The sequence below is a fragment of the Schistocerca serialis genome, chromosome 5, assembly GCF_023864345.2.
Source record: "Schistocerca serialis cubense isolate TAMUIC-IGC-003099 chromosome 5, iqSchSeri2.2, whole genome shotgun sequence".
NCBI classification, from domain to species: Eukaryota; Metazoa; Arthropoda; class Insecta; order Orthoptera; family Acrididae; genus Schistocerca; species Schistocerca serialis.
The window spans coordinates 541,668,652-541,694,544 of record NC_064642.1 but is presented as its reverse complement, the minus strand read 5'-3'; the positions used below and the strand labels follow the sequence as shown (position 1 = coordinate 541,694,544).

Below are 25,893 nucleotides of genomic sequence, written 5' to 3'. Positions count from 1 at the left end.
CGGGGTAAACCGGGACCTTTTTTGTGCCTGGAGATATTAGATTGACTCTAAATAAATACGTAGTTTTTAATAAATCTTAGTTAAAATTCACACAATGAGGGCTGGAGCGTAGGTAATTTCGTTCGTTTATGTTAAAAAAACAACTTACCGTCGACAAGCTGTACGTGTCCGGGAAAATAATCCGATTTGACTCAAATGTCCGAGGTTTTCGAAGGCTATGTCCGGAGTCTGCAATTTAAGTGCTGTCATGCCTAATTATAGATAACCTTATCATCTGCAAATAGTCTGAGGTTACTACTGATATTGTTTGCAAAGTCATTAACATACAACACGAACAGCAATGGACCCAACACACCAACACACTTTTCTGGGGCACACTCGAAGCCACTTCTACACTTGTTAACGCTCTCTATCCAAGATAACTTGCTGCATCTCCCCTACCAAAAAATTTTCAGTCCTGTCACAAATTTACCTTGATACCCAATACTATCTTACTGTTGATAATAAGCGTAGATGCTTTTCGGAAATCGAGGAATACTGCATCTAGCTAACCGCCTTGACCATTGGCTTTTAGTACGTCATGCGAGAAAAGTGGGAGTAGGGTTTCACATGAACTATGTTTTCGGAATTCTTGCTGGTTGCCATGGAGGGGATAATTCTCTTAGAGATAAATCATTACGTTTGAGCTCAGAATATATTCTAAGATTCTGCAACAAATGGATGTCAAGGATATTGAATGGTAGTTTTGTGGATCGTTCTGCTGCCCTTCTTGTAGACTACTGTAACCTGTGCATTCTTCAAACTACTGGACATAGTTTTTTGTCAAATGAATCTACAGCGTATTGTGGTTAAAAGAGGGGCTAACTCAGCCGCTGATTCTTATACAGAGTGTTACAAAAAGGTACGGCCAAACTTTCACGAAACATTCCTCACACATAAACAAAGAAAATATGTTATGTGGACATGTGTCCGGAAACGCTTACTTTCCATGTTAGAGCTCATTTTATTACTTCTCTTCAAATCACATTAATCATGGAATTGAAACACACAGCAACAGAACATAGCAGCGTGACTTCAAACACTTTGTTACAGGAAATGTTCAAAATGTCCTCCGTTAGCGAGGATACATGCATCCACGCTCCGTCGCATGGAATCCCTGATGCGCTGATGCAGCCCTGGAGAATGGCGTATTGTATCACAGCCGTCCACAATACGAGCACGAAGAGTCTCTACATTTGGTACCGGGGTTACGTAGACAAGAGCTTTCAAATGCCCCCATAAATGAAAGTCAAGAGGGTTGAGGTCAGGAGAGCGTGGAGGCCATGGAGTTAGTCCGCCTCTACCAATCCATCGGTCACCGAATCTGTTGTTGAGAAGCGTACGAACACTTCGACTGAAATGTGCAGGAGCTCCATCGTACGTGAACCACATGTTGTGTCGTACTTGTAAAGGCACATGTTCTAGCAGCACAGGTAGAATATCCCGTATTAAATCATGATAACGTGCTCCATTGAGCGTAGGTGGAAGAATATGGGGCCCAATCAAGACATCACCAACAATGGCTGCCGAAACGTTCACAGAAAATCTGTGTTGATGACGTGATTGCACAATTGCGTGCGGATTCTCGTCAGCCCACACATGTTGATTGTGAAAATTTACAATTTGATCACGTTGGAATGAAGCCTCATCCGTAAAGAGAACATTTGCACTGAAATGAAGATTGACACATTGTTGGATGAACCATTCGCAGAAGTGTACCCGTGGAGGCCAATCAGCTGCTGATAGTGCCTGCACTCGCTATACATGGTACGGAAACAACTGGTTCTCCCGTAGCACTCTCCATACAGTGACGTGGTCAACGTTACCTTATACAGCAGCAACTTCTCTGACGCTGACATTAGGATTATCGTCAACTGCACGAAGAATTGCCTCGTCCATTGCAGGTGTCCTCGTCGTTCTAGGTCTTCCCCAGTCGCGAGTCATAGGCTGGAATGTTCCGTGCTCCCTAAGACGCCGATTTCTGGAAATCTGTCTCGATACAAACGTACCGCGCCACGGCTATTGCCCCGTGCTAATCCATACATCAAATGGGCATCTGCCAACTCCGCATTTGTAAACATTGCACTGACTGCAAAATCACGTTCGTGATGAACACTAACCTGTTGATGCTACGTACTGATGTGCTTGATGCTAGTACTGTAGAGCAATGAGTCGCATGTCAACACAAGCACCGAAGACAACATTACCTTCCTTCAATTGGGCCAACTGGCGGTGAATCGCGGAAGTACAGTACATACTTACGAAACTAAAATGAGCGCTAACATGGAAATTAAGCGTTTCCGGACACGTGTCCACATAACATCTTTTCTTTATTTGTGTGTGAGGAATGTTTCCTGAAAGTTTGGCAGTACCTTCTTGTAACACCCTGTAGAACCTGATAGTGATTCCATGTAGCATTGGTACTTTGTTCAATTTTAGCAATTTCAGCTGTTTTTCAGTATCGTTTACAGTAATGCGAGTGTGGTTTGAAAAGTTCTCGGAATCACACGAGAGGACAGCGCTAGTGCAACGAGTTGTTCACGTGATATTCATTGGACTGTTGCCTGTAAATACGTGCCACGTCAGTGCTCTTGGAAGAGAGCTTGGCGGTGACGTGGCTCTGTTGTTGTTCCCGTACAGCGATTTGTGAAGATGGAAAAAATAGATATTCGAGTAGTGATTAAGTACTTGGTAAAGAAAGGTATGAAAGCAAAGATCATTCATTCCGATTTCCAGGATACACTGGGGGATAGGCTCCTTCATATACAACTGTTGCCAAATGGACACATGAATTTAAATTTGGTCAGGAGAGTTTAGCTGCTGATCCGCGCTGTGGTCGGCCAAGACGTGTCACTACTCTACAAATCATTGCAAAAGTGCACAAAATGGTCATGGAGGATCGCCGATTGAAAGTGCGTGAAATTGCTTACGCTTGCCAAAAGTCATCTGAAAGTGTATATCAGATTTTAACTGAATAATTAAAAATGTAAAAGTTATCTGCAAGATGGATGCCACGACTCTTGACGCTGGATAAAAAGTGCATGAGAATGGGCATATCGGAACAATGTTTGGCCCGTGTTAGGAGAAACGAACAAGATATTTTGCACCAGTTTGTGACCACAGATGCACTACTACACCCCAGAGACAAAACAGTAGTCAAAGCAGTGGAAACATGCTGATTCTCTGCCACCAAAGAAAGCAAAGACAATTCCTTCGACGGGAAAGGTCACGGCATCAGTGTTCTGGGATGCGAAGGGGATTCTGTTTGTAGATTATCTCTCCACTGGGCAAACAATTACTGGAGAAACTACGCTAACCTCCTGGACAAACTGCAACAAAAGATACGCGAACAGGTTCAGCGAGGAAGAAAGTCATCTTCCATCAAGACAATGCGCTCCCGCACACATGTGCCGTTGCCATGGCAAAATTACACGAACTAAGGTATGAATTGTTGCCACACCCGCCTTATTCACCTGATATGGCTCTGTCAGACTTACATCTCTTTCCTAAACTGAAAGTTTTTCTTGGTGGGCTAAGATTCACTTAAAATGTTCAAACAAAGAATTGATTGCCGGAGTTGACAACTGTTTTGCAGGCCTGGAGGAAACTTATTTTTGAGATGGGATCAAGGAGCTGGAACCAAGTGAATTAATCTATAAGGAGATTACATTGAAAAATAAAAATAGTTTCAGTGACGTAAGTACTTTTTTCTATTCCGTTCCGAGAACTTTTCAAAACACCCTCGTATTTATATCATTAATCTTTGCACTGATGCGAGAAGTACTCTAGGGCAGTTCTGCATATTAGTTGAAAAGGAACATTTGAAATTGGAGTTCAGCAATTCTGCTTTTGCTTTGCTACCCTCAGTTTCAGTTCCAGCCTTGTCGATAATGCCTGGACACTATATTTAGTAGTACCACTACCTGCCTTAACGTATGACCAGAATTGCTTTGGGTTTTGTGAGAGATTATTTGGTAATATGCCGATACGATAGCCGTTGAAAACTTCACGCATTATCCCCTTAACAGCTATACGTGTTTTTTTTTTTTCAGCATCTCACTATCTATAACCCTACACTTTGTTGTATACATACACATTACACAAGGTGGTTATAATCACACTTTCGGTATTGAGAAAGAGTAGATGGAAAACTATTTACCGTGTTGGTACCCAACTTTATGAGAATACTGTTCATACTGTGCGTTGCAGGATTTGCGTTGTTAGTAGTGTTAGTGACATGACTTGCCGTCAGGCCCTGGTACTGGTACGGCGAAGCTGGGTTGAAACGCAAGCTTCAATGTGCTTTACAGTTGCTGACAGTCGGCAGGGGTCTGGACAAGGTGAGCAGGGCTTTACTCGTAAAGATTTTTTTTTTATCAAAACAACAGCAATAGTGCTGCTGTTCTCCGCGAGAGCATCGATGCGCTAAAGGAATACGAGGAGGTCCTCTTCCCGCATAAGAATTGAAGAACATGATTCGGAAGTTCGAATTAAACGGTGATTTGGGACAACGGCCAATTGCCCCATAAATTGTTGAACAAGTTCCTATTGCCATAGCTGAGAATGTTGGACGCAATGTGCGATCTTCTAGCAGCGCACGAGCTGTGTCAGGACAGCAGATCATTCCATTGTCCACCGTTCGAAAAGTGCTGCGAACAGTTGTGGAAAGGAGCCTCTGCTGCGGTTCAATGCTTCATGGATGCACATGGTTGTCACAGTGAGCAACATCAATAACCTGGAATGTAAACGTCGTATGCAAATTTTCAAATGCGTTTCTTTCAATGGTATATTCGTTATTTCTATTCCACATGTCCGTGCAAATGTTTCCACAAAGTTTCATTGTCAGACGATCACTAGTTTTTCAAGTAGCGCAACTTTAATTATAACCACCCCGTACATTAGTTTCTGTTTCTTTAAAAGTTTCTTTACAGTGACTGAATACCGTGGAGGATCCCTACCATGAATTGTTCTCCTAGGGATAATTGGCATATTTCTGGGATAGTTTTATCTTAAATTTCAGATTGAATCTCGGAACCCTACAGGAGATTTAGCGCTGCGTCTTCCGAGTAGACCTTTGGCAAGGAACATAGCAATGAAGAAGATAAAAAAAAAGTGATGCTGATGTTCATTGTGTAGGACTACTGCAAACCAAATGACAACAACTTCTCAGTAAAGCACTGACTGTAATCAAGAAAGGAAAACTCGTTATCGATTAAGGCGATGTGCTGATTGGAAGGTATTCGAGCAGTGTGAAACGCTGGAGAGTATCACTTTCGGCTGTGATCATATTCAACGATCTTGTCAACGCATAGAGTAATGAATATTTTCTGGAAGAAATAAAAAAACAAACATATCAATTAATAATGATTTATGACATAATATTTCGAGTTGATATTCCTGTTAGCGCGCAGACGTTATTAAATCGTTATTTGACATTTCGCACGAATGTTGAGCTACCAGAGTGTGTAGGCCTATAGCCTATGTTTTACAGTGACTATATTTGGTAATGATTTTAAAAAAATTTGCTTAAAAACTGTTTAATGCGTCAGTTTCGCAAATGTATTTCTTTATTTCTTCTTCATCCTCTTGTTCTTACTGTTTCTGATGGTGTTCCTGTTATTTTCAGTACGTGCGCCTCGCATACGACACAAGACCTGAGCTGATAGTGCAATTATTCACTCGTGAATGGAGTCTTGAGTTGCCAAAGCTGCTGATCACGGTACAAGGTGGTAAGGCTAACTTTGAACTACAGCCAAAGCTAAAGAAAGTTCTGAGAAAGGGACTTCTAAAAGCGGCGAAGACCACTGGGGCGTGGATATTCACTGGTGGTACAAATACTGGTACGTGTCATCACATTATAAATTTAAACATTTACTAAATACGATTGAAGCGTAACGGTACTACAACATTTGATTTACAGTTTGTCACCAAGTTATTATCTGCGAAGTATCTGCTTTTGATACAGAGAGAGTGTAACTGTTTCTTAACTTGTTGAAGAATTATGTTCGTAACAGTAGCCCTATATTTTTTTGGAAAGGTTGTGAAACAAATCTTGTACGCTGCCACTGTGATCATTGCCATCTCTATACAGTAGTGGCATTTATTCTGGACACTTTGAAGAAATTCATCGAATACTGCATTCAGGAACTTATTTTAGCTGAAGTGAACATTGTAATTTCCACCAATTTTCAGGAAACATGTCCTAATGTCTGCTGTTTGAAACGCTGAGTTTATATATTAAAAAATTTAAAAATCTAGCAAAATACTCGCAACCGAATTATTTTGGGAAGTTACGAATTATTTGATACAGAAATTATTGGAATGTTGCGCAGTATTTCATCTTTCATCATTTTGGCTTGATTATCGCCTCGATTCTGCGCGGCGTCAAGTTTACCGAATGTGGGAAAGCTAGTGTGGTCTCTCTAACACTTGAGCTGACGATGGCCTCAATCAGATCCATCTGTTACTGGGATTCCGTCACGAAACCATAATTTTCAGCCTTGACCATAAATTCTCATTCGGGATGAGGTCGGGTCTGTTGCCGGGCTATGTCAGCAAGCACACTATAGTGCTGCAAGTGACGCACTGATCAGCCAGAGCATTATGATCACTGACAGTACCTAACAGCCTGTACGTCTACGTGATGACGCGTCATGGCCTGGAAGCAATGAGGCTTTGGTAGGTGGCTGGAGGGAGCTGGCACCACATCTACACACACAAGTCATCTAATTCCCGTGAATTCTGGGAAGGGGGCAAAGACCTCTGACGCCATATTCTATCACATCCCAGATGTGTTTGGTCGTGTTCAGATCTGGCGAGTTGAGGGAGCCAGCACATCAATTGGAGCTCGCCACCGTGTTCCTCGAACCACTCCGTCAGATTCCTGGGCTTGTGAAACGGCGCATTATCTTGTTGAAAAATGCCATTGCTCTGGGGAAACATGGTCGTCATGAAGGCCTCATGTGGTCTGCAACCAGTGCAGAAATTCCTTCGCCGTTATGGTGCCTTGCAGGAGCTGCACTGGACCCATGAATGCCCACGTGAATGTTTCCCGGAGCGTAATGGAGCCGCCGCCAGCTTGTCTCTTTTCTGCAGTACAGGTGTCAAGAAGTTATTCCCCTGGAAGACGATGGATTCGCGCTATACCTTTGACATAATGCAGAAGGTATCGGGATTCGTCAGACCGTGCAATGCTCTGCAACTCTGCTAACATCCAGTGTCGATGGTCACATGCTCGTTTCGGTTGTAGTTGCAGATGTCTTGGTGTTAAAACTGGCACATGCATGGGTCATTGGCTATGAGGGTTCATCATTAGAGGTGTTCATTGCACTGTATATTGAGACACACTTGTACTCCCCAGCATTAAAGTCTGATGTTAGCTCCGCTTGCCCTGTTTTACCATTCTGCCCAGCCTACGACGTCTAGACATGGTTTCACCATGCGTTGAAGACACTCACCACATCACTCCTAAAACACCCGACAAGTCTTAAAGTTTCCGAAGTCCGCGTGACTAGCCTCTGGGCTGTCACCGTGTGCCCTCAGTCAAATTCAGATAGGATGCGCCCATCCGCCATTCTACACATGACCAGCATTGTCACTGATTCTGCATGCACCACGAGTGTGTCTCTCTAGCTATCATTCCTCGCCAGGTCAAAACTGCTATCGACTAGATGGGTTTATGTCGATATTAGGTTTGTGATGATAATTTTCTGGCTGATCAGAAATGGCGCACTGTCTTGCTGAAATATGCACCGATCGTTGCTACCTTGAAACAAATCACGGATAGAGGGCAGCAATTTCAACACCAAGACTACTGTTTGGTACTTTTTGCCTTTAACGGTGCCTTCTAACACTGCAGACGCCCAATGCCTCGCTCCAAAGGACTCTAGCAGTCTTTTTGCATCCATTCCCTGTGTGCAAGGCCCATTGCATAAGTTTCTGCGTCTGCATTTTGTTCAGATAAGGCATCTTTCTTCACGTCCTCGTTCGCAAACCTTTTTCACATTGTTTTTGCCTGATTGTTCGATCAGAAACTTCAACTCCTGAAGTCTTCCAGGTGGCATTTACATATTTTGCAGTATGCAGATGATCTCACCGAGAAAGGCGGCAGGTTCTATGCCAGTCAGTATTGGTTTCCTGGAGGTTCTTGCAGCAGTTTTGGTTGACCTAGATTCTTCATACTGCCTGCAGACTTTTCTCACACCCAACTATGTAGCACCTCCACCCAGCCATTTTGCTATTTCTGCATGGAGCCCTCCTTTCAGAGTATTATTGCCTTACTCCTTTTACACGGTGAACAAACAGCAAGTTGCAGTGCAGGAAATGTTGTTTTCAATACTGTCTTCTGTCTCGACCCCCCTCACTTTAAAAAAAATCTTACTCTTTAACAACAACAATATATTACTGACTACTACAGTTACAACAATGATCAGAAAGGAAACTTTGTGGAAGATTAAAACACCGAGACATAAGACCTTTGCCTGTTGCAGGCTAGTGCTCTACCAAATGAGCTACCCAAGAGCGACTCACAGTCCACCCTCACAGATTTACTTCCTCCAGTTTCTCTTCTCTTCTTCTTCCTGTGAGGCAGGTCACGAATCATGTTTGGGTAGCTCAGTCAGTAGAGCATTTGCCTGTGAAAGGCAAAGGTGCTGTGCTCGAGCTTTGGTCCAGCAAACAGTTTTAATTTGTCAGGAAGTTCCACATTAGCGTACACTCCACTGGATAAAGCAATAATGACACGCATTCATTGTCTAATTTGTCAGAACAGAGCAAGTGACAAAATTGCTTTGCAGCTGCAGAAGCATATACAACAGTGAAGTTTGTAAATAATTGTCAGTTACGTTTATTTATAATAAAAATATAACATATCCCATTTTCTAAAATGATAAATATGTAGCATACATGTTAACAATGTAGGAAAAGACAGATTGCTACTTACAATGAAGAAGACACATCAAGCTGCAGACAGGCACAATTAAAAGAACATTATGTAAAGCTTTCAGCCACAGCCTTCACCATTAAGAGACCCACACATCATTCATATATACAAGCAAGCACACGTCATGCACACGACTGCCAACTTCAGCATTTCGGGCTGGAATGCTGGATTTGATGGTCACGTATGCTTGCTTGCATGTGTGAACGATGTGTGTCTCCCTTTTATTGATGAAGGCTGTGGCTGAAAGCTTTACGTAAGTGTCTTTTAATTGTGCCTGTCTGCAACCTGATGTGTCTTCTTTATAATAGGTAGAGTCTTTTTTCCTACATTGTTTATATTCCTACCTGGAGTTTCCATTGTTTGATTTAATATACATGTTGTAAAGAAATGATAGAAACATAATTTATTGATGTAGTATACCATACCTTGTATTGTACATTTTGTGATGTTAAAATGAACGAACATTTAAGTGAAGTGTCCAGAATTAAAGCCGGTACTTTATACATTACTGGCCATTGAAACACCATGAAAAAATGTCACATTTGCATGGAGTGTACCGCATGCTTGGATATGCAAATGACTAGCATTTCAGCACAGTCACACAAAGAAACCTGGAGTAATGACAACAATATTCTTTATGTAACAAAAGAGTATGCAGTGGATATCTCGTTCAGAAATCTTATTTTAATGTACCACAGCTTATTGAGGCTAGCGTTTATTACTCTACAATACTGCTACTAGAATTGATGAGGAGACAACTACCGCCATGCGAGTATGGAATCGATGGTTTCAGGAGAAGCATACCCCATGCCATGCAAAATCTTAATGGCCTCATGTGACTAGACCCAAGAGGGACACACCTATTACACTACTGGCCATTAAAATTGCTACACCACGAAGATGACGTGCTACAGATGCGAAATTTAACCGACAAGAAGAAGATGCTGTGATATGCAAATGATTAGCTTTTCAGAGCATTCACACAAGGTTGGCGCTCGTGGTGACACCTACAACGTGCTGGCATGAGGAAAGTTTCGAACCGATTTCTCATACACAAACAGCAGTTGACCGGCGTTGCTTGGTGAAACGTTGTTATGATGCCTCGTGTAAGGAGGAGAAATGCGTACCATCACGTTTCTGACTTTGATAAAGGTCGGATTGTAGCCTATCGCGATTGCGGTTTATCGTATCGAGACATTGCTGCTCGCGTTGGTCGAGATCCAATGACTGTTAGCAGAATATGGAATCGGTGGGTTCAGGAGGGTAATACGGAATGCCGTGCTGGATCCCAATGGCCTCATATCACTAGCAGTCAAGTTGACAGGCATCTTATCCGCATAGCTGCAACGGATCGTGCAGCCACGTCTTGATCCCTGAGTCAACAGATGGGGACGACTGCAAGACAACAACCACCTGCATGAACAGTTTGACGACGTTTGCAGCAGCACGGACTATCAGCTCAGAGACCATGGCTGCGGTTACCCTTGATGCTGCATCACAGACAGGAGTGCATGTGATGGTGTACTCAACGACGAACCTGGATGCACGAATGGCAAAATGCCATTTTTTCAGATGAATCCAGGTTCTGTTTACAGCATCATGATGGTCGCATCCGTGTTTGGCGACATCGCAGTGAACGCACATTGGACGCGTGTATTCATCATCGCCATACTGGCGTATCACCCGGCGTGATGGTATGGGGTGCCATTGGTTACACGTCTCGGTCACCTCTTGTTTGCATTGACGGCACTTTGAACAACAGACGTTACATTTCAGATTTGTTACAACCCGTGGCTCTACCCTTCATTCAGTCCCTGACAAACCCTGCATTTCAGCAGGATAATGCATGACCACATGTTGCAGGTCCTGTAAGGGCCTTTCTGGATACAGAAAATGTTTGACTGTTGCCCTGGCCAGCACTTTCTCCAGATCTCTCACCAATTGAAAACGTGTGGTCAATGGTAGCCGAGCAACTGGCTCGTCAAAATACGCCAGTCAATACTCTTGATGAACTGTGGTATCGTGTTGAAGCTGCACGGGCAGCTGTACCTGTACACGCCATCCAAGCTCTGTTTGACTCAATGGCCATACATATCAAGGCCATTATTACGGCCAGAGGTGGTTGTTCTGGGTACTGATTTCTCAGGATCTATGCACCCAAATTGCGTGAAAATGTAATCACATGTCAGTTTTAGTATAATATATTTATCCAACGAATATCCATTTATCATCTGCGTTTCTTCTTGGTGTAGCAATTTTAATGACCAGTAGTGTGTTTGTTTGGCTGTGTGAGATCGTACAGCTGTTTCACGTACCTAGAGGTTAGAAATAGGCTTTTTTGTATCAAGACATCTCCACAGAAAGTGTGATGACATCTGGAGCACTACTGATTGTGAGCATGATGTTATAGGCCTGAAAGCAGACTAACTCACATCTCTGCTTTACATGTTCAACTGCATGCTTGAGATCTATATTGGTATTTGGACACCTCCACACACTTGTATGTTGACTCTCTGGCTTCAGACAAATCCTGCACTTGTTGATGCAGTTGATCACATTATTCCCTCAGCTAATTTCTTCACATGCATCAGTGCTGGGGGGTTTGTAGTTTTGTTTGTAGGCCACATTTGTCATGTGGAGATAGCTGACTACCATCAGAGTAAGCACAGCCATTGCAGTTGTACACAAAAAAAAGAAAAAAAAGAGGAAAGAGGGCAGTGGACAGCTATACAGCTATGTTGCATCTCCTTGGGGTACCTATGAGTCACAGCTTGTAGGTAACAGTCATCAGTTGAAGCTACTCACTGCAGGAGAGCAGAATGAGTCGTCTTCAATACTTTTGTTTTGCAACAGTGGTTGAAGGCTTGGATGACCTCAGTTTGATTTATGCCAGTTTGATGGACAACTGCGTGTACTGACAATACTTCTTGCCATAAAGTGACAACGTGCATACAGTCTAAATTTGAAATTACTTGTTAAAGAATTTTGACATTCTGCACAATGTACACAAGCCATTTCGTCCTGTTTACACAATACAGTCTGGTATACTGTGCTAAGAAGGTAGGCATACTTTTGCCACCATTACATGGAAGCCCATACACAGTGATTTTAGTTCTTTCAACATTGCAGCCCAGTCAGCAATCATGAAAATCTAATATATAAGAAACTATCAGCCTCGATTGCAGTAATGAAACCAACCTTTACCTAGGTTTCAGCCCTAGTAATTGAGCCTTCTTCAGAAGATATACCTGATTCTATAATACGTCTATGAGGGCATGTTCTAGAAATGAAACTAAAACAGCCTGAATAGGCATAATAAAATTTTAAAAATGTGGTACATAGATACTAAGTCACCGCCAAGACGTAAGCTCCGGTGAGCGCCGAAGCTTAAGTTAACTCTCGGTGGTGACTTAGTATCTATGTATGGCATTTTTAAAATTAGACTACACCTATTCAGGATGTTTTATATTAGAATTTTACAGCCAATATCATTCTGAAATGCAAAACTAAGTTTGGCAAAATATCAGATGGCACATTCACTGCTTGTTGGTGCGTGATACAATATGTCTAAAGTTTATAGTGATAGAATGACATATAGCATTTACTTTCAGGCTGTGCAGCTTCTATACTAATGATAAAACACTGTAAACAGAAAATGGTACAGGGTGTCCCTAAAGGTACGTTACATCTGTAGTGTCATGAAACCAAGTTGCAATTAACTTAGAGAAAAAAGTAAAGTTTGTCTCATGCACCAGTGCAAGATGCTTTTTTTCATGTGTTGTAATGAATAAATGTTTATCTGAAAGATATAACTGTCATTTGACTATACAACAGATTTTACTTCACAATCTGGATTTTGGCCTTAGGCCATTATCAAGTGTTACAACTGCAACAGATTAAGGCCCAATAAAAGTACATGTACCAGACAACGTGTGCTTTAATCTGTTGCAACTGTAACATGTGATAATGGCCTAAGGCTTAAGCCTAGATTGTGAAATAAAACTTGCTGTACAGTCAAATGGCAGTTATATCTTTCAGAAAGTTTTAGTTGACTGTGGCTGCATCCAAAGGGACTTCATGAAAACAGGGAGTATGGATTTGAAGCAACCTGTAGGCAGAGCAAAGAATAATGATGAAGATATGGAGAGAATCAACACATTGTCCAGTCTTAACCACAGATATCTGTTCCTAAGACATCAAAAGAACTGCAAATCCCTCATATGACAGTGCACTGGGAACTCCAAAAGCATCCTCATTTGTTTCTGTACTGACTGCACATGTTACAGAAATCAAACCAGATGACATGTCAAAATGTGCTGCTAATGCTCAGGACATTGTTGCACATGAAGGTAGGGACATGCTAGAAATGGTTGGGAATGATTTGAAATATCGAATAGATACTATACCCTGCACAAGGGCGTGCACGTAGAACTTTATTAAAGAACTAGGATAAAACTTTTGAGTTTGTGGATCATATAAATTTTACTTTTTTCTCCAAGCTAATTACAAGTTGAGTTATGTGACACTGAAGTTGTAAAGTACCTTTTGGGACACCCTTTACACCTAGCATTTACAACTACAGCTATGTCTGATCTTCAGAGAAAGGAATTGTCTGGGATAGGTCTGGAAGAGGGGGTGGCAGGTCATTAAGCCCCTAAGTTGAAAGGGATCCATCTGGTGTGAGGAGAAAGGAGTGCAGGGGGGGGGGGGGGGAGGGTAAGGAGGGTAAGGAAAGATGAAGAAAACACTGTTGGAGGTTAAGGTGAAAGACGGTATGTTAGCAAGTACTGTGACAGCTTCAAGTCAGAGAAAGAAGGGACATAAACAGAAGCAATCATGGATTAAGAGATGAAGAGGGGAAGAGAGAGGCAGAAGTTAAACTAAAAAATTTATGTAAAACCATGAGGTAGGGAGTGGAAAGAACTAAGACATTGAGAATTGCTACTAATTATGTTAAGAACTGTCCCACAACAGTTCCAGACATGTCTGTCCAGCAGTTTGTGGAACATCCTTATGTCAAAAAGTGGATATCAACATGACATTTTATTTTCTGCTCACAAAGTGGCTGCTGGATAACAAACATATATGAAGGTTAAGGAAATTTGCAACCTTAAGGATCCAGTGGCCCATTCCCCTTCCAGAAGGATTGAAGGGAAAGGAAGAGGAATGAAGAAAAGGGGCTGCTGAGGTTTAGGAAATGGGGAGAGTTTGGAAAAGTCATCCAGAATCCCAGGTCATGTGAGGCTTAACAGATGGAATGAGAGAAAAGACTCGGTTTTCAAAAATTGATTAATTTTGTTGATAAATTGCAATTTTACTTTGTACTGCACTTATTTTCCATTCAAAAGTTAATTGTATCTATGACACATGGATGTTATTTATTTACCTTGTGACTAAATCATTTCGTTAGTCTGGTTCATATAATCTGTGGCATATTTCCCTGATTTGCTGTATGAGTATATGGTAAAGTATGTAGAACCAAAACGAAGTTTTCACTCTGCAGTGGAGTGTGTGCTGATTTGAAACTTCCTGACAGATTAAAACTGTGTGATGGACCAATACTTGAACTCAGGACCTTTACCTTTCGCGGGCAAGTGCTCTACTGAGTGAGCTACCCAAGCATGACTCACGTCCTATCCTCACAGCCTTAATTCTGCCAGTTTGGAAGGTAGGAGACGAGATTCTGGCAGAATTAAAGCTGTGAGGATGGGCTGTGAGTCATATTTGGGTAGGTCAGTTGGTAGAGCTCTTATCCACAAAAGGCAAAGGTCCCAAGTTGGAGTCTCAATCCAGCATACACAGTTTTAATCCGATAGGAAGTTTCATTTATAACCAATTTGTAGTGCAGAAAAGATTTAACACTGTAATCATACTCCTCTTGAACTTCTGTCTAGGTGTAACAAGACAGGTTGGTGATGCACTGTTGTTGGAAAGGTCTCAACGTAGTGGTCGTGTCATCAGCATTGGCATTGCCCCATGGGGAATTGTTGAAAATAACCATGAACTCATTGGGCATAACAGGGATGTACCATATCACTCTATTTCTTCACCCAGGTAAATATAAATTACTAATATTTTTGAGTAGCTTTCACTGAAACACACAAGTCTCATTTGTTTAAAAAGAGATTATTAATGATGACTTTATAACAGAAATTTGTTTTTTTTATAACAGAAATTTGTTTAATGACTGAATCATCGCTGTTTGTATTTGATAAGTGACCAAAGGCTTGCACAATAAGTTTAGATCCAATTGAATATGTCATAATCATGCAAAATTCATCAATTGATGTGTCACAAAACTGAAATACATGATATTCTAACTATATTGTACTAGTTGAACCAAACTGAGGATGAGCATGCTATAACATGATGTTTTATCCATGAAACTTTCATGCTAATAAATTTCTATTCTTATCCCTTACAATCAATTTCTAGGTCAAAACTGGCTGTTCTCAATAGCCGCCATGCATATTTTCTTCTGGTTGATAATGGAATAACCGGAAAATATGGTGCTGAAATAATACTCAGGAGAAAGCTTGAAAAATATATATCTATTCAAAAGCTTCATCCAGGTAAGCAAATTTGGTATTTACTTGGCCTTCTCTTATGATTGGCTTGTTTATCTGTAATTTGTTGTCAGCTTCTCTTAAATGGTTCTTTTCAAACTCCAGCTTTGATGTTAAATGGTGTTGTAGTCATTAGTCTTAAGACCATTTTATGCAGCTCTCCTGCTAGTCTGTTTTTTGCAAGTCTTTCTTACCTTCATAACCACTCAACCTACATCCAGCTGAACTTTTTACTGTATTCAAGCCTTCATCTGTGTACGATTTCCCCCCACCCACACACTTCCATAAATTACCAAGGTAACTTCTAATGCCACAGGATGCATTCTATCAACTTACCCCTTCTTATAGTCAAGATGTGCCATAAAACAGTCTTCCCTTCTACTTGATTCACTACCACTTCATTAGTTACTTGGTCTAACCATCCAATTTTCAACATTCTTATGTAGCACCAAATTTCAACTATGGCATTGATAAACAAAGGACACAACTACTCTAGTGAAATAATACACAATTTGATTGAAATACTGTAAATAAATAAACTGGTTGTTTGTGAACTGATGCATATTATTTACAATGATTTTTTCAGGTACACACTGTAGCACACCAGTGGTATGTTTAGTAATTGAAGGTGGAACAAACACAATAAGAGCGGTTCTGGAATATGTCACAGACAATCCGCCAGTACCTGTGGTTGTGTGTGATGGCTCTGGTCGTGCAGCTGATCTCCTAGCATTTATGCATAAGTAAATATTCTGCTACAGAATTGTGTGGAACATAATTTAATATTGTGTCATTAATAATATGCCATAGTATCGCTAAAATGTTCTAATTCATTGTTGTGACTATTGTGTACTAACTCTCATGGATAATTACGGCAAGTATAGACAGACAGATTAAAAACCATAGGCAGCACCTGTAGGATTCCAAGTTGCTGCCAGGATCTGTCACCAGTACAGACTGGTTCAAACAGAATCTTTATGTATGAAACTAAACTTTTCTCTCTCTGGAACTAACAAGAAAGTAAGTGTGTGGTAATGTATAGGAAGCCACCAGGACTAGCAACAGGAAAACAGTCACCCAAAATCATATGTCCCAAGAGAGTAGTACGCTATCACAAATATTTTTACGAGAAGCAAGGTCTCATGAATATTTTCAAAAATGAATCTGTAACATTTTAAACACACTTTTCACATTAATAAGTCAATTATAAAAACCTTTAAAAACATGTTGTGCTTATTTTACAACAAAATGTATTTTATGCAAGCTGTGCGGTACAATTTTAAGAAGATTTTATAAAAATATGACACTAAATTCTCAGAATGCAAGGAAATTAATATTGGAGGAAACAGTTGTCTGGCTGTGAGGCCCTAGTTTCTTCCAGGGAATACAATGTTCAAATAACGTATGAGAATGCAGCCAGGTGACGTCATCGACAACTGCCAATATTTTCACAGCAGCACACCCTGCCTTCATCAAGAAAAAACTGTGGCACATCTGCCAAAGTGTAATATCACAGTGGCTGAGAGGGCTGCTTTACATTTAGTTAGAGTTAATCTGGATACTGTTATTTTACTTGCAGGCAACGGTAATGGTACCATTGTTTTGGACAAGTACAATTATGTGTGAAAGATGCAGTGTTTACTATCTGATCCAGTATATTGCAGGATCAGTGCTGACCCCACAAAAAGTGTTGAGAGAAAGACCAACAGCCTTGTGAAGAAAAGTTACTTATCGCAAGAGTCTATCAAGTCTCTCAATTCTTATTGCACTGTTCTCCCTAGGTTATATGGCCTCCCTAAGGTCCACAAGGAGAGGGTTCCTCTTCATCTGATTGTAACACTGGTGCTCTGCCATACTGTATAGCAAAATACCTTGCTATATATATGGGTCAGAATATCACGACTGTGGAGGACCGGTGTACTGAGCATACCGGTAAGCAGCACACACACTTACAAAAGGCACACAAACCTGCCATTGCAGAACACTGTGTTGACACCGGTCATCCTATGAAATATAACAACACAGAGATTCTGGCATGTGCTTCCAATTGTTGAGATAGTATTATTAAGGAAGCTGTTGAAACTAAATTAGCAAGTAATCTTATGAATAGAGTCTGAGGGACAGAGTTTACGATATCTCTTCTGCCGATTATTAATTTCGCTGTCAATAACATTTTGTGTGTGTGTGTGTGTGTGTGTGTGTGTGTGTGTGTGTGTGTGTGTGTGTGTGTGTGTGTGTGTGTGCGTGTGTGTGTGTGTGTGCAGTTTTGCCTCAGAAACTGGCTGGAAGGCCACAAATATTTACAGATTGAAACATGTCACAGTTGTAAAAGAATGAAGGGAGAAATGAATACTGTAAATTAGAGGCTGTTTTTATAAGCATACACAAATAAAAAATTTAATTTTACCAAAGGAAGAATGGTGAGGTACAAGAGTAGAGGAGAAATAATATAAGAGCATTGATGTAAATAAGCTGAAATTTTTCAAACTGAATGTGTTTTCGAAATAGTATGGAAACAAAAATGATGGATATTACAAACCATATGAAACACATGTGGGGTAAATGAATGTAGTTGGGCATTGGAGACATAATACTTTGAGAGAATCAATGTATGTCATAGATAGTATGAACTACTAACATGCAGAAGGAAAGAGCTATGTACAAAATTTTGGAGAATACACTGTAACTGCTTTGAGTGACTACTTTAATGATACAAGACATAAAATGAGCTGCAGTACCTTTTCAGCTTTCTCATAGGACGTAAGTAATACTGCATATTATAGGATGTATGAACTGTTCATTACTGGCACATGCATTGAATAGGTTGTGGTAGGATTAAATCATTAATGGCACATAAAGTCTCACACAATACAACTCTGCCCACAACAATGTGGATGTTTCTTTTAGACAGGAGTACAGGCTAAAAAATTGGGTATTTTTGAAATATTATGTATGGGACAGTCATGTGAGCGTTAGTTGTGAGTCGTATGACATATATGTATGTACGTGGCAGTATTAATATTGAGATCATACTGCTGACAATCATACTCTCAGTGCAAAAAGAGGTAAGAGACAGATGTTCTTGAGACACATATATGATACATAACCAAAAAAAGTGAAAGAAAATTCATGAATAGCTGTGAACAAGGGGACAGAAGAACTGCAAATATAGAGCCACTTGCAAAGTGAGTCGAATCTTATGGAAACAAAGTTTAAGATGGTAATGCTAAAAATCTAAGAAATGAAAACTGTTGAGATGTAGATTTTGCTGATAGTACAATGGTGCCTCCAAATAAAACATGGTATAAAAAGAGAAAAAGTGTACATTTAATTTGAAGACACATTTGCAAAATTTGCTAAACCAACAACATGTTGATTAGGAATAATGGTTTCCTCCAGAAAGACTTCCTACAAATAACTCAGAGACCTGTATTTCTGACAATTATAAAACAATGCTTTTGTTGTCAAAATGAGGTTGATTAAACTGAAGATGTGCATTGTTATCAATAATGATCACCCTGTAGTAGTAAGAGAGGAAAACTGGTTCAGAGGCAGACTGGCTAGGAAGCAGCTATAAGATTGCTGTGATTATTAGGAAATCAAAAAGTCTAGTCTACACTTCATACTGCATAACCTTTTTTTTCCCCCCACAGTTTTTTTTCTGTTTAGCTCCCCAAACAGGAGCCATTAATTTCAAAAGTTCATGATATGTTGTATCTCTTTTTATTTATTTACTTGGAATAATACTGGGAAGGCCAGGAAAGTGCCAAATGCTTCCAGATGTTATGATTAATACTAGTTGTCCATTTTATGATTGTTCTTGGCTTTGTAAAATGCATCAACCATGGAGGAGCTGAATGTGTGACATTATGTGGTTTCATGGAGTATACACTGAAGAAGGTATTTCATGCAGGAGTAAAAGTAGGGCAAGAGAAGAATTTGTAGGAACTGAAAATGGATGACCATTGAATGGTTACTCTGTTTAAAGAGGCAAGAGCTTTAGGTAGGGCAATTTTTAGTACAGTATTGTTTAATAACAGAAATGCTGTTATACCATGTTGAGAAATCATTATGAGATAGTGATTGTTATTGGTCCTGCAAGTCGCCTTATGTGCAGGTAAATACTAAAACGAATATAAAAAAATGATGTTCTGCATAACTGTCTGAGTCTTGTTCTGTAAAATCAAGATCTTTTAAAAAAATATTGTAATTTCACAGATTAAATACCAAGCAAGGATTACTTTTACTCTTGAGGTTTTAAACTCTGTGCCCTAAACAGATTCACAACCAGTTGTTTTCATAACCTTGTCCCATCTGAGCTTACGCTTCCCTCACATTGATGAAATTTTAAACTTTAATAGGCATCTTGTTATTTAAAAAAAGCAAGCTTATGGTCAAAAAGGTCTTCATCCAAATTGGACAACATACACACATACAGTCATACAAATGCAACTCTCACACACACATGACCACTATCTCTGGCTGCCAAAGCCAGACTCTGTGCAATACTGCATGATGGGAGAAGCAATATGAGTGGTGGAGTAAGGAGGAGGCAGGGGACAAAGAGGGATAGTGGAGTGAGGATGCAGGATGTAAAGTGCTGCTAATGGGAGCAACAGGGACGAGGTGGATAGAGGAGACAGCAATTACATGCAGTTGGGAGGTTAGATGGAGGGCAGGAGGAGGGAGGGGCAGCAGAAAAGGAGGCAAGGGAAAAAAATTGTGGTTGAGTTGGTGGACTAGAGGGTTGTAAAGTGCTGGAGATGGAACACAGAAAGGGATAGGAGAATGGCTCACTAAGGTTGAGGCCATGAAGGTTATGGAAATGTAAGATATATGGCAGGGAGAGGTCCCACGCAATTCAGGAGCATCCAGATTGTGCAGGCTGTGAAACAGTCATTAAAATGAAGAACACTGCATTGGGCAACAAGCTCAGTAACCGTGTGACCTATCTGTTTCTTGGCCACAGTTTGTCGGCAGTCATTCATGCATGCAGACAGCTTGTTGGTTGTCATGCCCATGTAGAATGCAGCACGGTGGTTACAGCTTAGCTTGTAGCTTACAGCACTGGTTTCACAGGTAGCCCTGCCTTTGATGGGACAGATGATGCTTGTGACTGGACTGGAGTAGATGCTGTTCGGACGAAGTATGGGACAGGTCTTGCATCAAAGACTAATACAAGGATATGACCCATGAGGTAAGGGTCTGAGAGCTGGGGTTGTGTAGGCACAGATGGCAATAATGTGTAGGTCCTGTGGGTGATGGAATACCACTGTGGGAGGTGTGGGAAGGAAATTGAGTGGGATATTCCTCATTTCAGGGTGTGACGAGAGCTAGCCGAAACCCTGGCGGAGTTGCTCCTGTACTGCATGGTACTGATTCAGGAGTGGAATGCTCTGTGGCCGGGTGGTGAAACTTTGGGATATGGTGGGTGACTTGAGAGATAAAGCATGAGAGATCTGTTTTATACAAGGTTGGAAGGTTAATTATGGGCTGTGAAGACCTCAGTGAGACCCTTGATATATTTCAAGAGGATCTGCTCATCACTACTGGGGCAATGGCCATGGGTGGCTAGTTTGCAAGGGAGGGACTTCTTGGTAAAGAATGGGTGGCAGCTGTTGAGATGGAAGTGTTGCTGTGGTTGGTAGGTTTGATATGGATGGAGGTGCTGAAGTATGCATCTTTGAGGTGGAGATCAACAAGGAAAGCAGCTTGTCGGGTTGAAGAGCGGGTGCTGATAACTGCCCAGTTGAGTGCCCCACAAACCAAACATCATCATCATCATCGAGTTGAGGAGGAACCGGTGGAGCAAATGGGGGAGAAGGTGTTGAGGGTCTGGTGGAATGTGGGTAGGGTATGCTCAACGTCTATCCATATCGTGAAGATATCATTAATGAATCTGAACCAGGAGATAGGTTTGGGATTTAGGATGGTTATAAATTATTCCTCTACAATGTCCAAGAATATGTTGGCATAGGATGGTGTCATACAGATGCCCATTGTCATACCATGGATTTGTTTGTAGATGATGCCTTCATAGGAGAACTAATTGTGAGTTAGGATGTAGTTGGTCATGGTGACCAGTCAGGCAATGGGAAAGGTAGTGTTCAATAGCAGGAAGGCCATGGGCATTAGGGACATTAGTGTGAAGGGAGGTGGCATCAATAGCAATGAGCAGGGCAAAGGAACAGGAACTGGTGGAGGAAATGGTTGCTATCTTTTATAGAGGAGGGTAGCTTGTTGGTAATAGGCTGAAGATGTTGGTCTACAACAGCAGAGATTCTTCCCATGGAGACACATTAAATGGATATAATGGGTAGTCATGAGTATTTGGGTTTATGGACTTCAGGATGCATGTAGAAGGAAGGAGTGCGGGGAGTGGTAGGGGTGAGAAGAGACAAATTCAAGGGAGAGGTTCTGGGATTGGCCTGAGGATTTGAGCAGAGACTGGAGGTCCTGCTGATTTCTAGAATGGGGTCACTGTGACAGGGTTTGTAGGTGGATGAATCTGACAGCTGGCAGAGCTCTTCTGCCAGGTAATCCCAGAACCTCTCCCCAGAGTCTCTCTCTCTCTTCTTACCCCTACCACTCCCTGCACTCCTTCCTTCTACATGCATCCTAGCGTCCATAAACCCAACCACCCATGACACACCATTGCGTCCAGTTACTGTACCTCCACTGGGAGAATCTCTGCTGTTGTATACCAACACCCTCAGCCTATTACCAACAAGCTACCCTCCTATATAAAAGATACCAACCACTTCCTCCACCAACTCTCCACAGTTCCTGTTCCTTTACCACATGGTGCCCTACTCATCATTACTGATGGCACCTCCCTTTACACTAACATCCCTAATGCCCATGGCCTTCCTCCTATTGAACACTACCTATCCCACTGCCTGAGGGGTTCCACACCTACAATCTCCTTCCTGGTCACCAAGAACAAATACATTCTCACCCACAATTACTTCTCTGAAGGGATCACCTACAAGCAAATCCACTGTGTGGTAATGTGCACTCCCATGGTACCGTCCTATGCCAACCTATTCATGGACCATTTAGAGAAATAATTTCTAACCACCCAGAATCCCAAACCCCTCTTCTAGTTCATATTCACTGATGATGTCTTTGTGATCTGGATAGAGATTGAGGATACCCTATCCACATTCCTCCAGATCCTCAACACCTTCTCCCCATTTGCTTCAACTGTTCCTCCTCAACCCAACAAGCTGCCTTCCTTGATGTTGATCTCCACCTCAAAGATGCCTTACCAAGAAGTCCCTCCCATACAAACTGAACACCCATGGCCGTTGAACCTATAGTGATGAGCAGACTGTCTTGAAATATATCAGGTGTCTCACTGAGGTCTCCACAGCCCATAATTAACATTCCAATCTTGTACACAACAGATCTCTCATGCCTTATCTCTAGTCACTCACCATATCCCAAAGTTTCACCACCAGGCCATAGAACATTCCACTCCTGAATTGGTACCATGCAGTACAGGAGCAACTGAATCACATTCTCCGCCAGGGTTTTTACTAGCTCTCATCACCCCCTGAAATGAGGAATATCCTACCCAATATCCTTACAGCACCTCCCACAGTGGTATTCCATCACCCACAGGACCTACACACTATTGTCATCCATGCCTACACATCCCCAGTTCCCTGCCCCTTACATCATGGGTCATATCCTTGTATTAGTCTTTGATGCAAGACCTGTCCCATACCACCTCCCACCACCACCTATTCCAGTCTGGTCACTAGCATAAACTATTCCATCAAAGGCAAGGCTTCCTGTGAAATCAGTCATGTGATCCACAAGGTATGCTGCAACCACTGTGCTGCATTCTATGTTGCCACAACAACCAACAAGCCATCTGCAACCAAGAAACAGCTATACACCCAGTTGCTGAGCATGTTGCTCAACACAACATTCTTCATTTTAAAGATTGCTTCAGAGCCTGTGCCATCCAGATCCTTTTGACGAAAGCCAGCTTTTCTGAACTGCACAGACGGGAACTCTGCCTGCAATATATCATACATTCTTGTAACCCTCCTGGCCTCAGCCTTTGTTGGTCACTGTCCTTCAGCCACCCATCCTCTTCCCTATTGTACCTTAGCTTAGTTGTTCGACAGTCTGTTGGTTGTGCCCATCTGTGACTCAACATCTCCACTACATAGCTAGCAACAAAGTGTCCTTAATCCATCCTGCACTTTTCATGGGTCCTTATTTAAAATATGTAGTTTAAACATAACGAGATAACGAATTTGTGGATATAAATTAGAATATACACTGTGTGGCAAAAAACATGAAGCAACTAGAAGAGATGGTCAGATGTCAGTGTAACTTTGTTCATGTAACATCATTAGTGGGTATGTAAATGATTAGAGTTGCAGTAATCTATGGCAGGTAGCATGGCCACCAGAGTGCATTAGTGTTGTTCACGTTTAGTGTCATTAATAGGCCTGGAAAAGTGTATTATGACCATCCCAGTGCCAGTATCCTAGATGTCAAGGGCCAGTTAAAACAGTAGTCAGCTAGCTTGCCTCAAGAGAGGCTACAACAGCTTTATGATGCCCTTTATAACTGAACCAGTCCATGCATACAGGCCAGGACGTGAGCAACATCATAGTGATAAGTGGGTTCATATTGCCAAATTATTTGTAAATTCGACACAATACTATAGGCACTGAAATAACATCACATACCCACACAACCTATGGCATTTCATTTCACATCATTTTCTCCTTCCTTCTGTGTGCTTCACTTTTTTGTCAGGCAGAGTATTTAGCTACATCAAGCTTTTAAAAATGAGAAAGGGTAAGCAAACATGTCTAAAAGTGATAGTAAGTCCCAGTGTTAATATCATAATAATTTAAACTAGCAGCTGTAGTAAAGATGTATTTCAAAATGTTTACACTAAATTTGGAAAATAATTAAGCCAGTAAAGTAAGATGGAATATTCCTTTTTTTTAACATTCAGGTATGCCTCTGAAAATGGTGAAGCATCAGTCCTGGAAAACATGAAAGAGTATCTTATTACAACAATCCAGAAAACATTTGAAGTCAGCCTAGAACAAGCAGAATGCCTGTATTCTGAACTTTTACAGTGCAGTAGAAAAAAGAATTTGGTAAGTAGAAGTAAATTTTGTCTGTCTTTCAGCCAAGCCTGCTCCAGTTTCTGTGGTATCACTTCTCAAAGTGCTAAGCAGAAAATTCATACAAATAAATACATTGTTTATTTCTTTGTTATAAAATGGAAGAAAGCAGGTTTAGATCATTTTTCATGGATGTTGCGTTTCCCAAACAAGAGTGCATTTATGTATAACATTAGAGCCCTTCACCTATAAGTTGAAAGGTTTCCTACACCATATATAGGTACAGAATCACACAGAATACCTTTAACATATTAATGAAATGTTGAAGGTTCCTGCATCATAATGTATATTAGAAGGAGTTGTGCTGGTTGTTTATTATTTATTACCAAAAGTATTGACAGAATTAAACTCAAAATCCGAACATAAGAATGAAGAATATACCTGGTCAGATACGTAATTTGAACTTTTTAGATACATGAAGTATAAGAGGCAATCAAATGAATATGAGACAGATGACAAAAATGTACATGACTGTTTATTGTTTCAAAAAAAAAATAAAAAAAGTAAATAAACTGTTTATTGTTTCAAAAGTAATCATCTTAACTGTTGATACATTTATCCCACTGTGAGACAAGACATGTTTCCATGGTTGTTTGGCTAGGCTGCATAAGTTTCACTAGGAAGCCATCACACATCATCTGTACAGTCCCGATGTCTCCCCATGTGATTTCCATATTTTTGGAGTCCTGAAGAAAGACATTCATGACTGTCGATTGGCTTCAAATGAAGAGATACACACCTATGTACAATCATTGTTCTGTAGGCAACAGCAAAGATTTCTTCAAATATGCATTGACTGCCTTGTCTCACAGCAGGATAAATGTGGCATCAGTTATGTGAATACCTTTGAAATAATAAACAGTTTACTTACTTTTTTCCATAAGCCTTGTTTTCATTTGACTTCCCCTTCTATCACGAGGTCTTATTTGGTGACAATTATATGAAACAATAATGCTGTTGTATCTCATACGTTTGGAAAACAGTGGAAAAGAAAGACGGGAGAGGAAAATAACTGAAATTGCTAAGTCAAAAGACTCGCAACTGAAGTGATATGTGTAGAGAGAAAATCCAGATTACATTACAGAACTTGAAAGCCACAATGATACCACTCTGTTATTACTTCCTGCTGCTCTTGTACTCTGTGCCTCATTTTTTATTTGTGCCATAAATTTTCACATCTTTT

At 40.9% G+C, this 25,893-nt stretch overlaps 1 protein-coding gene across 1 annotated transcript in view; it reads left to right on the top strand.

The window, feature by feature from the left end:
* LOC126482069 (transient receptor potential cation channel trpm) overlaps window positions 1–25,893 on the top strand; it is a 177,462-nt gene that overhangs the window by 47,247 nt on the left and 104,322 nt on the right. The window contains exons 3-7 of the mRNA XM_050106045.1: window positions 5,666–5,879; window positions 14,875–15,034; window positions 15,416–15,552; window positions 16,133–16,289; window positions 24,536–24,683. Of these exons, the coding sequence (XP_049962002.1) occupies window positions 5,666–5,879; window positions 14,875–15,034; window positions 15,416–15,552; window positions 16,133–16,289; window positions 24,536–24,683 (816 nt within the window). The remainder of the gene's footprint in view (window positions 1–5,665; window positions 5,880–14,874; window positions 15,035–15,415; window positions 15,553–16,132; window positions 16,290–24,535; window positions 24,684–25,893) is intronic.